General features: G+C 41.9%; 3 protein-coding genes across 5 annotated transcripts; 2 read left to right on the forward strand and 1 right to left on the reverse strand.

Annotated features, from left to right (window-relative positions):
* Window positions 1-1,021: 1,021 nt before the first annotated feature.
* nek4 (NIMA-related kinase 4) lies at window positions 1,022-9,513 on the forward strand. Of its 2 annotated transcripts, none has more exons than XM_012838485.3 (16): window positions 1,022-1,298; window positions 1,854-2,120; window positions 2,332-2,529; window positions 2,738-2,845; window positions 3,574-3,728; window positions 4,024-4,156; window positions 4,464-5,147; window positions 5,275-5,331; window positions 5,672-5,818; window positions 6,270-6,398; window positions 6,663-6,729; window positions 7,177-7,286; window positions 7,623-7,711; window positions 8,170-8,387; window positions 8,643-8,776; window positions 8,977-9,513. In XM_012838485.3, the coding sequence occupies exons 1-16, from the start codon at window positions 1,209-1,211 to the stop codon at window positions 9,073-9,075; spliced, it is 2,685 nt and encodes an 894-aa protein (XP_012693939.2). In that variant the 5' UTR covers window positions 1,022-1,208; the 3' UTR covers window positions 9,076-9,513. The 2 variants fall into 2 exon arrangements, with proteins under 2 accessions (XP_012693939.2, XP_031423451.1); XM_031567591.2 differs by having other exon boundaries at window positions 5,675-5,818.
* A 30-nt stretch (window positions 9,514-9,543) lies between these two features.
* Window positions 9,544-10,775, reverse strand: spcs1 (signal peptidase complex subunit 1). The gene is made up of 4 exons (XM_012838559.3): window positions 10,622-10,775; window positions 10,155-10,214; window positions 9,980-10,066; window positions 9,544-9,834 (listed from the first exon to the last, which is right to left on the reverse strand). The coding sequence occupies exons 1-4, from the start codon at window positions 10,655-10,657 to the stop codon at window positions 9,706-9,708; spliced, it is 312 nt and encodes a 103-aa protein (XP_012694013.1). The 5' UTR covers window positions 10,658-10,775; the 3' UTR covers window positions 9,544-9,705.
* Window positions 10,776-11,031: 256 nt separating this feature from the next.
* Window positions 11,032-15,777, forward strand: glt8d1 (glycosyltransferase 8 domain containing 1). 2 transcript variants are annotated; one of them, XM_031567594.2, is made up of 10 exons: window positions 11,032-11,224; window positions 11,420-11,514; window positions 12,000-12,098; window positions 12,209-12,425; window positions 12,581-12,698; window positions 13,143-13,227; window positions 13,405-13,517; window positions 13,606-13,772; window positions 14,576-14,688; window positions 14,956-15,777. In XM_031567594.2, the coding sequence occupies exons 2-10, from the start codon at window positions 11,499-11,501 to the stop codon at window positions 15,138-15,140; spliced, it is 1,113 nt and encodes a 370-aa protein (XP_031423454.1). In that variant the 5' UTR covers window positions 11,032-11,224; window positions 11,420-11,498; the 3' UTR covers window positions 15,141-15,777. The 2 variants fall into 2 exon arrangements, with proteins under 2 accessions (XP_031423454.1, XP_012694012.1); XM_012838558.3 differs by having other exon boundaries at window positions 11,033-11,224; window positions 11,440-11,514.
* Window positions 15,778-15,885: the final 108 nt, after the last annotated feature.

The raw sequence follows: 15,885 nt of genomic DNA on the forward strand, positions 1-15,885 counted from the left end.
CCCATGGAGCTCAGCTGGTCCATGGAGCTCCCTAGTCAGGCAGACGTAGCATGTACTACTTCTCGGTTCAGATGCGTGTTCTTCTCCCTGTCAACTCCTTGAGCCGCTCGCAGCCACTGGATCCCACCGCTGCCACCAAATGTTAAAGGTAGGGATAGCTTGACAGTCTTGAGCAAGATGTAAAACTCGAAAGAGGACGCAGGAGGTACAAGATGTTACAATGATGGGTTTTTATTTTCCCAAATAAGGCCAACAAGGCAGTAAAACAATGGCCATATTAAATAAATAAATCACATCGTTACAAAAGGATCAATACATGGGCATCATAGCTACTAACAAATAAACAAAATTAAAGTCGACTATATGCATAAAAGACCACATTATCTGGTCAAAAGTGAAAGCTCCTAAGGCTTACGCCTTATTAACAGGACACTCCCGAACAAAAGAAAAAGGCAGGTTTAAGTAGCCTTGACACTTACCTCAATTGGCTCATGCCAATTATTGATTTTAGGTGTGTCAATGGCAGGCACCAACACCTGTGGCTCATAGCAGCCATACTTAAACAAACAAATGTCCCACAAAGCTGGGAAAATGGACTACACTCACGTAGTATACAATGGCTTAGTGACGGCATAGCGACACATAATAGAGCAGCCTAATATTATTATAAAAGTCGGGTTCACACACAAGCAAAACGTTCGCTAAACAAACAAACAAACTCATGTACATAAACATGCAACACACACATCAGATAAACACTAGCACCCTGTTCCTTAATGAAGGCAGCTCACTGCTGCCGTGGCGGTCATGTATGTGCACCGTCACACATTGCATTAACACTGTGTTAGTCAGTGGAGAGGGTCGAATTCCATTTGTTCATGTTACCAGAACATTCAAAAAACCGAAAGTTAATGTGGTCGTAAGATGTGCTCAGGGTTATAGACGATCTGATTTAATTCACACTCCACAGCGACAGAGGGCAATGTAAACCTCTAAACATATTAGAGTACAGGCCCACTCAAGATAAAGTACAAAATGAAGTTGTGTGTTGCCTGGTGACGAGGCAGTATATTTCCTGTGTATGTTGATGATGTAAACAGCTAGACGAACTTCGAAATCTTTACGCGTTTGAAACATCACGTTATTCATATCTAGTGAGCTTGCGGTGATCAAACAAGATGTTAAAAATCAAATAAGTCGGGCGTCACATGATGGATAATTACATTTTCGTCAGGGTTGTTGGAAAAGGGAGCTATGGAGAGGTGAATCTTGTGAAGCACAAAACAGATCGAAAACAGGTAAGTTAGCTATCGTTAGCTATCCTTGATTGAATGATAATATTGCTTTTGCTGTAATCGGGACGTAGCTATCGAAGCAAGTTCAGCAAACTTGCTCGCTCTGGTAATGTAACGTAACAGCTAAACATGGCGAAGACAGCTGGCAACAAACTTCCTCGTTAGCTAGCGTGAACTTATCAATGTTAACCAGCTTGCTAACAATGTCTATCTAACGTGGGATAAATAACGAGTCAGCTGTCATAGCATATCTAGCTAATCCCACTGTTAAAATTGACTTAAACCATTAATCACCAGCATTAACGAGCTAACTTAGTTTGTTACATTAGTTTTCTGTACAAAATATTTCTTATTTGTAGCTGGTTTATGGAAATCACAGCACAAATCAGAGCCAAATTTAAAAATCCAATCAACTGTGAGCCCCGTACAGACGCTGTCTGTTGGAATGTCAGATAACCCCATTCTCGCATGCTGTGGTTTATATGGTGTATCACAAGATGTAGATTTGAAAAAAAAGTTGTAACATTTGTTAAACACATCCCACCCTCTCTGTTGTAGTATGTCACAAAGAAGTTGAACTTGAAAACGTCCTCCAAGCGTGAGAGGAAGTCGGCTGAACAGGAGGCTCAGCTTCTCTCCCAGATTCGTCATCCCAACATTGTGACATACAGGGAATCATGGGAAGGAGATGATTGTCAGCTCTATATCGTCATGGGCTACTGTGAAGGAGGAGACTTATACCACCGGCTCAAGCAACAGAAAGGCGAGCTCCTACCTGAGAGACAGGTGGTAGAGTGGTTTGTCCAAATCGCCATGGCTCTCCAGGTACTGGTATAATTCAGTTGCAAGTATTTATAATAATGCCTGTGACCTATGTGTATCTATGTAGATGAGCAACTTTGATGTAGTAATGAATTATGTCTCAGTGGGCATCGTTAAACCTCAGGACATGATCCCGTTGGATTCTCTGGACATTGTGCCCTTGCAGAATTTGACACTGACTAATCCTTGTTCCACTTTCTTTGCACTGTGGTAGTATCTGCATGAAAAGCATATATTGCACAGAGACCTGAAGACCCAGAACATCTTCCTGACCAAGACAAACATAATCAAAGTAGGTGACCTGGGCATCGCCAAGGTTCTGGAGAATCAGAACGACATGGCGAGCACTCTCATAGGAACCCCGTACTACATGAGTCCTGAGCTCTTCTCCAACAAGCCTTATAACCACAAGGTAACATACATAGATCATTTTGGAATTGTAAGAACCCCCGATTGTACTGCATGGAGAAATAAAGTATCAGCAGCAAAATCAGCTCAAAAATACTTTATTTCATCGCTGCATTCGAAATGAAGTGGTTGCCAGCATGGTTTAGGTTTTTGTTTAAAAAAAAAAAAAAAAGAACTTGATGTGTGACTTGATGTTTTTTTTCTCTCTGCAGTCAGATGTGTGGGCTCTTGGTTGCTGTGTGTATGAGATGTCCACTCTGAAGCACGCTTTCAACGCTAAAGACATGAACTCACTTGCATATCGCATTGTAGAAGGGAAGGTATGTCCGTCAAATCAAAAACTGAAACTTTTTCTATGAAGGTATCTGTTGTAGAATGTGATAGAATATATTCTTTGGCTGCAAAATGTTCTGTAACTGTTGCATGTTGCTGAAGGCCACACAATGAGAATTTACTGTTAAAACATTATTTCTACTAGTTAACTTAGTTTGTTCTTCTCCAAAGTTTTTCATACATTTCATACAAACCGTACAGATGCTCATGCTATAGTTCAGCTCTTCACGCAGGTTGATTGGAATGCCTAGATCAAAAGGTTCCTTTTGCTACACATTTACCTGAGATATGGTGCAAAAGTTAGAGCGCACAGTACTTGTTATTGAGCAAAAAAAAACAGCATTTGAGACTCGTAGCGGCAGATTCAAGCAGTTGTAGTTATTGACTATTGACTGTGCTCCAAAAATACCCAAGGGAAAAAAAAAGTATTTGTGAGAAAATATTGTACAGGTGTGCAACCATCATTGCATGAATTTACATACTGATGTGCGAATGTGCAAATTTAGTCCATGTCTTCACATTTTTTGATACGGGTGTGTGAATGTGTTTTGCACCATATTCACTGCAGTGAGGGTAGCAAAAATGTGAGTGCATGATTTTCTTAATTTTTGATTTGCAGGATAGGATTTGTGCACCTTTGGCCACAGTGGGTTACTTTGTTTAGAAGAGAAGGAGATGTTGTGTTATTTCATTCTCCTCTTTGTTGACTCCCCAGCTTCCACAGATGCCCAGTAAGTACAACCCTCAGCTGGGAGAGCTCATCAAGGGGATGCTGTGCAAAAGGCCAGAGGATCGGCCTGACGTCAAACAGATCCTCCGGCAGCCCTACATCAAGCAGCAGATCGCCATGTTCCTGGAGGCTACCAAAGAGTAAGCTGTAGCTGCAGGCCGGTGTCCTACAGGCCATTGGTGTTGCTTGAATAACACAGCCAGTGTTTGTGGAGGTTTTGTTTAGGTCTGACAGTCACCATACTGCTTTTTTGCAAAGGCTGCTTGAGCAGTTGTGGGGATTGTTGGAGGAGTAGTGATGTTGACTTTGTATTAAGAGAGTGAACTGCTTGGAGAACCTACTAAAACACATGCATTCACTTATGGAAATAACATTCTTGACGATATTCAGATCTCGTGGTGACTTGATAGTTCTAATTGTCTGGCTCTTATTTAGGAAAGCTGCCAAATCCAGAAATAAAGCCATCAAGAACAAGCCCAACAGTGCTGGGTCTGTGAGCACAGGTCCTGCCATGAATGATCTCCCAGCAGCACTACCCCAGACCAAGTGCAACAAAAGAGGAAGAAAGGTAGGGGTCACAGTTCCCCTTGTTATGCCCAGACACTGAAGAGACACATTCAAGTATTTGTATCCATTGCACTAGTTTGCCTGTTGTAGTAAACTTACTTTTAAAACCCTTAGAAGTCACTGTCGTGAATCTGGTAACAAAAGCTCAGTGGTCATTGCAACATTTAGAATGATCATAATTATTACCATAGTCACATTGTTACACTTCTGTCACAATTCATATTATGTTACTACAGACTGTTTTGTACATATTTGCACATAACAGTGCTATAATGTATAGTTATAACAACCTTTTTGTTGTTTGATAGAGTGAAGAGAACAACCCACCACAACACAGCTCACATGTATCCAACGGTATACAAGAGAACGCCCCATCAAAAATGCCTCTACCACCAAAATCTCCGACACAGGATATCCTGAACACAACAGGACAGTCTCTAGCAACCATCAGTAATATTGACATTGCTATGCAACCATTGGAGGTTGAGGAGCCAAAGCCCCGCAAATTGAGGATGCCTAAGTCAGTGCCTGATCAAAAGTCTAATGATGGCCTCAACCAGAAGGCTACAGTTAGTAAGAGGACCCCGAAACACGATCCCTCTGCCCCACAGCCCCACCCACGTAAGCTGTCACAGGACCTCTCTGAGCAGGAGGAAAGGAGGATATCAAATGGACCTATATCACAATGGCCGTCCTCCAACATCATCCCAGTATCTGTAAACAGACTCAAGCCCTCAGTGGAAATACAGCCGCCTGCAACTGATATGGACAGTAGAGAGGACACTATAAAATTACTCCAGGAAGCTGCGATGAACGTTCCAACAACAGCTCCTCGAAGAATATCAGGTCTTGATCAGCATAAGCCTGGACCAGTAGCAGATGTCTTAGGGCAACACAAGAGCCCTTCTCCCCCTGCCATCCAGGACATCAAAGATGACACAATGACACTTCTCAAAGAGGGTTCCCACCTCAGATGTGTTGAAGAAGTTCAAGTAAGAGATCACTTTGAGCTAGGATGGAGTGTGTTCTCTACCTGTTGTGGAGGAGGTTGGTACCCTATGTCTGATTCACTTTCATACTGGGTATAGACTCAAATACTTGGCTTTTTTGTCTTCGTAGGAGAGCTTAGAATCAACAGAAAAGCTGCTAGAGGCCTTTGTTCCAGTGCCAGTAATGGTAAGAAGTTTGCTTTTTGCCTGCTGCTTTTGTTTTCACCATGCATCTCTGTTGCTCTACTTGTTATCAACCCGGTGAATATGGATGAAAGAACCTGAGGAGAAAACTTTGCATGCATTCAGTCACCTTCAGCCATTTAGATGACGTGTTCCTTCAGATAAAGACATCATGCGGTGAATGCATACATTTATCAGGGCTTGTGCTTCCTTGGTGACACATGGCCGCCAGGTTGTCAGTGCCGTTCTCTCCCTGTCAAGCCACGAGGAACCATGTCTGTCTGATATGGGGATAGTTACAGCATTACAGTGTCCTTTGATGCTTCTATTTTTGTGTGTTTAAGCAGGAGCCTCCAAAACCCGCAGCTCCACCACCTGTCCCTGAGCGGGAGCGTCATGTTCTTCATCATCCCACGTCTTCCCCCGAGCCCTCCAACCCGAGGCAGCGGCGGCAGAGGATCCGGGAGAATGGCCTGGAGGGTCCGCAGAAGGTGAGGCCACAGCACCCGCTGTCATGAAGATCTGAACAGGGATGAACAGTTGTGTCTGTGGAAGCCTTATCCACAGAACCAGGCATAGTTGCGTCATTGATAAAGTATCATAAATGGTGTTTAATTTGTGTCTGTGAGGTCCGGAAATTAGACAGCGCTTAGAAGAGTTGCATCGATTAGGCACATTCTCACTCATGACACACACAGATTAGACAGTTTTATTTTTTTCAGAAGATTTAAGCCAAGCTGTGTGTAAAAGAGTGTCATGGTGTTCTTTGCCTTCGCCTCCACCATATTCGTATATCAGGACACTTCGGCGCCCGTTAACCCTTACATACGAAACAATTGGAAATTTTACTTGTACCTAAATGCACCTAAAAACCAGAAAAATGCACAAAAATGAGAAAGTCATCAGCAACACATGGGGCTCTGCTTTTATCTACTCTGTTAGGATAAAAAAGCTCCAAGACCCCTACCACCCCTACCGGTGGAGGCCTTCGGTGCTCCTTTAATGATGAAAGACAGAGGCCCACCTGAGACTGAGTCTTGCCAGAAGGACAGAGTCACACCAGTCCCACAGGTAAGCTACGTCTGTAAAACTCTCTGAGACTCAACTGAATTCAATTTTGTTCATTCAAATAGTGCCAATAACAATTCACACTGTCTCAATGTGCTTTACATGGCCCACAGCCTGAATCCCTTAGAGCGGAAACTTAGGCAAGGGATCTGGGGTTTCCAGCCGTGCCAGATTCAGTTAAAAACTATCAAATTGTCACAAGGCGCTTAGAATAGAAAAGAACCAGATATATGCTTGTTGATCAAAAATATATATTTTGTTTCTTAGGATCGCCCATTGTCAGCGCGAGAGAGGAGAAGACTGAGGCAATCACAGGAACATCTGCATCAGCCAGGTATACATTACAGTTTCACTACAGTGTCACCTTAAGGTGCAAGGATGCGTATTTGGATAACACCCAAATCATACAGTAGCAGAAAGTCTCAGTCTCTGTTGACTGTGAGAGGACCGTGACGTATGCATGAGAATAATCTGCAGTGGTTGAGAAGGTAGAGGAGTCGTTCAGCAATCGGTTGCCAGGTTCGATCCCGACTCCTCCTCACCAAGTGTCGAAGTGTCCTTGAGCAAGACACTGAACCCCAAACCATTCCTGATGTGTAGGTTGGTGCCTCGCATAGTAGCCTCTGCCATCGGTGTGTGAATGGGTAGATGTCTGAGGCATTAACATGTAAATCCCTTTTGAGTGCTCTGTGACTAGAAAAGCGCTATACAAATGCAGTCCATCTACAGTAAAGTAAGACAAAGTGCAGTTGTTTGCGTAACTCTCTGGTCTTTTTTTCAGTTGCACCTGCGGTTAGAAGGGCATCATATGATGTGGCTTTGCTGAGCTGTAAACAATCAGACCAACCAGACTACCACAGGGCGATCAGTGTATCCATGGAAACAAGCAAGGTACGGCTCCCTAATCCTCATTCTCTGATTCAACAGCGGTGTGGTGGAACACTGAAAGGTCATGTGCAACTTAAGACCAAAGCCACCATCCAAATAGATCACTTAGGCATGTTTATTTATGTGACACAGCAGTTTCTCCAAGAGATCACTTATTAGTTTAACTCAAATATTTCCATCATAACTCATCGATTGAGCCTTACTTGCAGACCAGTGGATCATTTTCATAGACGTATTTCAAGATGCCAGTTGCGAAATTTTTAACACGGACTCGGACGCACACTTCAGTGGTGTGTCATCATTAAGCACTAGAGGACTGATGTGTCTCCCCTGAAACAGGACAGGCACTCGTGGCGGCGCTCAGACGAAGAGGAGTGCAGCTCCTCCACCAGTTCTACCGAGCGCTCTGAGGGAGACGGCAGGGAGGGGTGAGTGCTCTCACTGTGACCTCGCATGACAAGGTTAGGCAGGGAGGGGTGAGTGCTCTCACTGTGACCGCGTATGACAGGGGTTAGTCTCAGTACTCACACTTCAGTCCTTAAACAAGACTGACTTCAGTCTGTTTTTATTGTCGCACAAACGACACACAGCAACACACACGTGCATATATAGGTGGCGACACAGGACACACACACACACACACGCAGGCCGAGGTCGCAGTGAATTTACTCTCCGCTATTATCCCATCCTGGACTGTCCCTTTTCCGGGACACCAGGAGACCACTGAAGCGCACAACTTTTATCTTTTCAAGCATTTCTGTAGCTTTGAAAGCTTTTGGGAGAAAATGTAGTCTCCAATGAGTTTAGGAGTATCACCCAGATACTAATCTAACTAAGCACAAATACTAATAAATAAATGTTTTTTTGTTTTCTTTTAATTCTTCAGGAAAAATGAATCCTGTGAAATACAGGACTTGGTTCAGATGATGACACAAACTTTACGAATGGATAGTAAAGATGCTGCCTGTGAATCAGACGGAACTAGATCAGGCTCTAAAGCCCAGTCTGAGTTTAAGCTAAATCGGAAATATAAAGACACCCTGGTCCTCCATGGGAAAGCCATAGAGGTGCAGGATGACTTCCTGCTCAACGATTTCTGTGCAGGTTGGTACTTCACTTTCATGTAGATTCTAGGGTCTTATTTTACAAAAGCCTGACATAAGATCAAGTTTTGAAGAAAAAAAACCGCAAGGAAATTGATTTGCACCAGCTGCAGACCTGACGGTTTTCTTCACCTAAACTCAAGCTTTTGCTGCTGTAACAAGAATTTACAGTTTGAATGATTTTTATACTGATACTGTGACAACCAGTTAAGGAGGTAACTAATCAGAGTTGGTTTTATTGTCATTTTCCTCAAAGGTGACACATCTGGTCCCGCCAAGATTAGGAGAGCTGTGGAACAGTTGCGGACTGACGTGGTGAAAGGTCTAGGGGTGAAGCTGCTGGACAGAGTCCTGGACATCATGCTGGAGGAGGACGAGGAGAGAAGGGAGGTGAGTGGACCACAGTCTGGAAAAGCCTTGGATTCACTGGCTGTCTTACTCAAAGTGTGTTTGTTCATTTGAAGACCTGTGCTGGGGACATTGTGTGGTTTTCAGGCAGGATAGGATGGACTGAATAACTGCTAATGTACTAATTTAATGTGCTAATTTAATGTACTAATCTAATGTACTAATTTATCTCACCGTCACAGCAACGTCTAATGGAAGAAATGGGAGACGAGAAATACAAGTCTTACGCCGTGATGGTTCACCAGCTGAAGTTCTTTGAGGATGTTGCATTTAAAACTTAGAATTTTGTAAGGGACAACCTGTCAACTGCTGATACAAGAGGTCATTCTGACCGCAATCATTTTTCTAGTCTGTTACAGACAATCACTGTCCTGCATGTTAGGAACACATTTCTTGTAGAGGTACAATTGTTTCTCTTTGGTGATAAGAATGTTCTTGACAGAATGCAAGTTTTCATTCATATTGGATATGCAATTACAGCACTCTGGCATACTGTTGTTTTTATACACTTAATGTGAATTAATGTTTTTAGTAGATAATGATGATGGCATATATGGTGTGTAAAAAAAAAAAAAAAAAATGAAACAATGTTAAATTGTAGTTATACTAAAATCTAGGAAATCCTGAAAGTAATCTATCTTGTGTGTAAATAGAGTCTGTAGATGTTATATTTAAATTGAATTTATAAATAAATCCCTTTAAAGATACTTTGGAGAGCACAGTGTTCTATCAACATTTTAAAGGTCGACTAAAGTCACAAATCTGATTTATTTTATTTCAACATCTGCGTCTGATTTTGGCATACAAACCGGTATAGGCACACTTTCACAACATTATTTGCTTTTCAAGACTCACATTTTGAAAATCTACAAAACTAGCGCTCGGCATAGACCGAAATTGTCATGTACAAGCTACTTGTGCTTCTTCTTCTTCAGATTCTCTTGAGGCGGCTTCTCGCGGCTATCTCCTGATGACTCGGGTAGGGCGGGTTGCCAGCTCAGGGGGGTTTTGCGGTACATGGGCCAGGGGGGTAGGGTAAGCTGCGAGAGATGACAGGCCGCGGTTAGGACAACACCTGGAACATTACTGCCATCTTTACCTATTATTTGGTTAGTGTAACTGTTAATATAGCCATTCCCAAGACAATGTAAGGCACACTACATAAAACATGAGTTTAAAACTCACCAGGCAGGAAACAGCGAAACCTGCCAGAACTATGTACACGGTCCATCCAAACTGTTCAATGATAAAACCGTATAGGAATCCAATCACCTGTGAAGGGGAAAAGATTATTTCAATTGCAAAAAAATACACTAGATAAGTGTTCCATAAGTCATTTGAACACAATTGAATGGCTTACCGCTGACACCAGAATGATCCCTTGAAAAATTTGTTCCGCTAATTTCTGACCCTTGTAGTCCTACAAGGGAAATAGCACAAGTTAAAGACGAGCAATACAAACATTATTCTCATTTTATGTGACTCGATTTGGGCGGTATACGTTAATTTGCATCTTGGCTCAACATTAGCCAGCAATCACATACCCGAACATAAGACTGAGCACCGTTTCATTATTTTCATGCAAGCATTAGCTGCAGTTCTGAAGATGTATTCCATTTTGTAACATCTAGATGCATAAACTACTTGACAAATATCACTAAGCTAACTCGACAGCTGTCAGCACAGATGCTTTTAAGGAACGTTCCTCAACTTCCCGTTAGATTGCTACTATAGCTAGCTGGCGAGAAATCAATCCTAACCAACAATGCTTTTGCGAGTTGTGACTCAAAACATGCAGACCCATAATGTCTATATTACAATTCTTACCATATGAGTTGGGATTGTTTTAAATATCGATAACATCTTTAAAGAAATATCCAGATACAGCCCGCTACACAGAAAAAATATTATGTTTTCCTGTTTCAAAGAGTGTACGTATAATTTCTGAGGACCCACAGGCAGGACCCGGCCTACTTTTTCGGAAAAGGAGAACGTGATGGAAGTGATTTTGCTAAGCTTGTTTACAACGTGGAAAGGATACCAAGATCATGCTTAAATGTGTGCATTATTTGCTTATAGACATCTAACGAAATAACAAGTATAAACTTAGGTAGAATGGTAGTTATAATATGAAGTGTATTTATATCAGGCATCTACCTAGTCAGTTTTACAGGCACAGGCCAATCAAGGTTAAGGGCGTGTTAAATAGGATCGCCTTAAAGAGAATATCTAAGTCATATGGATAAGTCGTCACACTACTCAAAACACTGTATTTGGTCTATCCAATAATTTATTGCTCAATTGCACTTCGAGAGTACGCCGCATCAGTCGTGAAAAAATCCACGGTGAAGAGCTGGAAACTTGTTGATGTTGAGTTGGCATTTTGGCTTAGAAGCTGTGGTCGTTTGTCGAATACCTCGTCGTGGCCAGGTAGGCATGGCTTTCCATTATATCTCAGAACGAAACCTGTCTGTTTTTTTCTTGTTCTTTTTTTGAAATTGTAACATAAAATCTAAACGCGGGTCGTGGGTTTTTCGCGACCACTGTTGCCTTGATTCTGATCTTGATCAGTTAACGTTACTTCGCGGTTTATTTGATTGATTGTTGGCTGTCCGCTTTTTGCAGTATTGTTGTGTTCGTTTCAGATGAATACAACTGAAACACTGTGTCTGTGACCGAGGGGGTGAGGTACAGTCAAGGAACAATGACAATGCGCAGAAGTAAGTAACGTTATAACCAAGGGTTCATGGATGTGTATTTATAGTATAAAATGCCTAATAAAAACACATGCTATTGCAATTGGTGCTCATAGTCACAGGCAACTTATCAACAATGACAATCATTTTGCTGTCCGCAGCTCTTGTGAACAATGCCTATCACGCCCAATTGTATGGCTATAAGAGCCCACTGTCAGTTAATGTAGTTCGCAATGTAACCAGTTGGTCATAATTCAGTGTTCCAATGGCTCTCCGCGTGATTTATATATACGGACATTATGGGTAAATATGGTCAATCCCCTACGCATATCAACTAAGTCACTGATTTCCATTAATTCTGTTGCTCTGCGTGAAAAAGTGTTTGTCTTGACGCAATTGGTGCTCCATGGGTCGTGTAATAGCATAGTATTGGAAGTTGTCTTCTTTTAATTATATTGAAGCACCCCATTTGAATGTATCATATATGTTTATCTGATTTTCTTTTTCAGTAAATGTTGTCATTCTCGTGCTGCTCGTTGTTGCTTTTCTAATCATATTGCAACGGAATCTCCTAAACCTCAACGACTTCTTGAGACATGAAAATCCAGGTAACTATACTTTGAAAAGACTCCTACTGTACATTGTCTATTTCTAATGTAATCATTTGGACTGTGGAGTTGTGAATTTCATAAAATGTTTATTCTTTGGCCCGTCACAGAGACGGCACCTGGCGCACTCTTGCCCTTCGAGCCAGACTTTGCCGCCAAGCACCAAGCTGATGTGGTCAAGACAGGAGTTGAGATCCCAGTCGTTATAACTGCGGCTGAGGAGAGATTGGGAGCTGTGGTGGCTGCGATGAATAGTGTATACCGCAACAGCAAGTCCAATGTAGTGTTCAACATAGTGACCCTCAACGATTCTGTCGACCACTTGAGGTATGACTGTCCTTTGTGTGAAACATGATCTGTTTGTTTTCGCATGGCTGGTGTTGTAGTGAGTGCCCTCATAGTATGCTAATATATAGGATAGAACAGACTCATTTTTAATGCTGATATACTGGAAATGTGACTACATTGGGCTGTCTTTTTAGAGCATGGATGAGTAAAGCTGACCTTAAAGACATCAAACATAAAATCATCACCTTTGAGCCAAAGGTTCTGGAAGGGAAGATTTCGAATGACCCCCAGAAGAAGGATGAGGTGAAACCGGTAAGACCCCCATATTCGGAAATTCGAGAATTCTTTTTATTTTATTTTATTGTATACTGTTGTTCTGTCTGCCCTGAATTTGGTTTGTATGTATAGACACTAAGTTGTTGAGATGTTTTATATGGCTGTATGCACACATTATTGTGGAACCTTTAGTTCTGGAACGAACTGTGAACTGAAAAGGCATTGTTGCATCTGTATAGAGACTTATCCAAATTAATCCATTGTGTGTATCCCTAAGAAAGCAATGGCTTTACAATCCAATTCAGTGTTGTCATCTTGACTTGCCTGCTGAGTCACTAAAGGAGCACGCTCACTCTCCTGGCTCTTGGCTGGCCTTATATTTTTGTAAACGCTTAGACACTTGGAAAGTCAAACGCACTGAGAACAGTAAAGCTGTGTTTGTTATTATTTTATTTTAAAACCTCACACCCTTCCTCTCAGTTGACCTTTGCCAGATACTACATGGCCACGTTGCTGCCCAATGTGGAGAAGGCAATCTATCTGGATGATGATGTCATTGTACAAGGTATGGTCAACATCATTTCGGCTTATAATAAACTGAGGAAATCTGTATAATCAAACAAATACATGCACCTTCCATAGGAGGTTAATTTGTAGAGGATGTTTGTGGTTGACTGCTTTTCATTTAGGGAACACAAGTGGTTTTAGCATTATTGTATGTAATCTGGTCTTTTCATTAAAGGTGACATCCGAGAGCTCTTTGACACTAACCTGAAAGCTGGACATGCAGCTGCTTTCTCCGATGACTGTGACTCTGCTTCCTCGAAGGGTATCGTCCGAGGAGCGGGTAACCAGGTAGATAAAAGAAATGCATTGACCATGCAAAAATCGCTTTGCGCCGTGTGTCCAGATATCAGGACTTCATGATGTCTCTGTCCTGTAGAATAACTATATAGGCTTTCTGGACTTCAAGAAGGAGGCGATCAAGAAGCTTGGCATGAGAGCCAACACGTGCTCGTTCAACCCTGGAGTTATTGTGGCCAACTTAACGGAGTGGAGGACCCAGAACATCACTAGCCAGCTTGAACAGTGGATGGAGCGCAACGTGAAGTAAGTCGCTGGGAAAGATGAGAACAACAGATTACTCATTTGGGTTCCATTCCTGCTCAGAGTCTCGAGGGAAAGCATACCGTTGTCACACGGAAACGCTGGTCACAAAAATCAAACTTGTTTTGCAGGAAACAATGTCATGTTGTTACACTGCCATTGGAGAACATGTGAACATCATCATTCTTGCTTTGTGTGAAACATATGTCGCATATTGTAGGCTGCTGTTCTGTATCTGGAATGAGCAAATGACTGAAAACCTTAGACCTTAAATGCAGAGTAAACATTGGCAGGTATGCAAATTATGTCACCATCACTCTTCTCTCACTAGTGTCCATCTTGTAACCTGATGTTGTAAACCATCAGGCTGAAGTCTATGTTTTAATGTCGCCAAGGAACAACTATACAAATGTAAAGCTGTCATTTGTGTCTGTTTTACTTTTATGAAGTATCTCAGTCAGTGGTTGTCTTGATCCAGGGTGTTGATTGCTTTTGTGGTGTGAACGGGTTCAATATGCAACCTTCTTCCTCCAGGGAGTTTATGTATGCTTGATTCCACCAGCATTTCTTAAAAAAGAGATCAGTATGCATCAGTTACTCCCTGGCAATATGTGGGTGGGTTGCCTGAGGCTGTGACCAGCAGAACTCTGATTTGTTTTCTGTGTATTAAGGTTTTCTATAAAAAGAGACTGTCATCTCCACTTCACACTGGTGGAAGAATGCCATGTGTGTATGTTTAAATCTGTATTTTTCTGTGAGAAAATTCTTGGGGTCTTGACAAGAACGCCTAATTTATTTCTCCTCAGAGAGGACCTGTACAGCAAAACTCTGGCAGAGAGCGTAACAACCCCTCCTCTTCTTATCGTCTTCTACAAGCGCCACTCAAGCATAGACCCCTTGTGGCATGTCAGGCACCTTGGTAAGCAGAGACTATTTTTAAATTTAAGTTTAAGGTATTTGACAGATGTTTTTGTTCACAGCATCTTACAAAAAAAAAAGAATATATATATATATATATATATATATATATATAATTAATTAATCAATCAATCAATCAATCAAACATTAAGTGAGAAATAAAGCATTACTCATAATACAACCAAATGCATATTAAAATCAAGACATTATTCCACATTGAGTCACTGTTGTGCTGTGCTAAGATTTCATTCGTGGCCTTTTCTGGCAGGTGCGACAGGAGCTGCAAATCGCTACTCTGTCCAGTTCTTGAACGCAGCCAAACTCCTCCACTGGAATGGACATTATAAACCATGGGGGAGACTTTCGTCATTTTCCGAAGTTTGGGACAAGTGGTACATTCCTGACCCGTTGGATAAATTCCACCCCATTCGGAGACATTCCGAGGACAAATGAACTGAAAAAGCAGACAATGTGGTCGCCGGCTGTGTCCGTCTGCTTGTTAGCACAACCTCTCAGGAGTGGGGGATTTGGTTCGAAACATTCCAGCTCGTGACACCGTGTGTTGCCCATTGTCCTTCGGCTGAAAACTTTATTTCAAACTTTCCAGCTGCTAATTATGTGCCATTATCACTACTTGGAGTTGTGGAAACCTACTCAAGTTCTACAAGGCCCTTTACTCTAATGTGCATAGAAATATACAGATGTTACCAGTTGCGAGGGGATCATCAAATTACTACACTGATGACAGAATTGATATTACAAATCACGGTGTACTGAAAGTGGTGCTCGCATCCTCAACCAGATTTAGTCCAGTCTGAAACCTTTCCTGTGTTGCTTGCTTTCTATGGTATTGCCTTGTTCCTTGTTGACAAAGGCTGCTGTTCTAATGCAGTATTTGTTTGCTATAATAACAGTGCCCATATGAGATTGAACCACTCTTGTAAGGTTTGCAAGTTGTTACTCAGGTTCATGTGCAGTTGATGTATATTTTTTATGAACAAAGCATGTTTACTGAAGAACCCAGAGGGTATTTCAAATACGGATGTTAAGATTCAAAGTGGAAGCAATAAAGCAAAAATATTTCTTAGCATTTCCTCCAGCATATTGTGACTGACTTTTCCAAGAGAAGCTTGAAGTGCAGTGGTTTTCAATCTTTGCTCTAAGCCCACCTGATCGAATTCACTGAGCACACCTGGGG

Source organism: Clupea harengus, chromosome 5, assembly GCF_900700415.2.
Source record: "Clupea harengus chromosome 5, Ch_v2.0.2, whole genome shotgun sequence".
NCBI lineage: Eukaryota > Metazoa > Chordata > Actinopteri > Clupeiformes > Clupeidae > Clupea > Clupea harengus.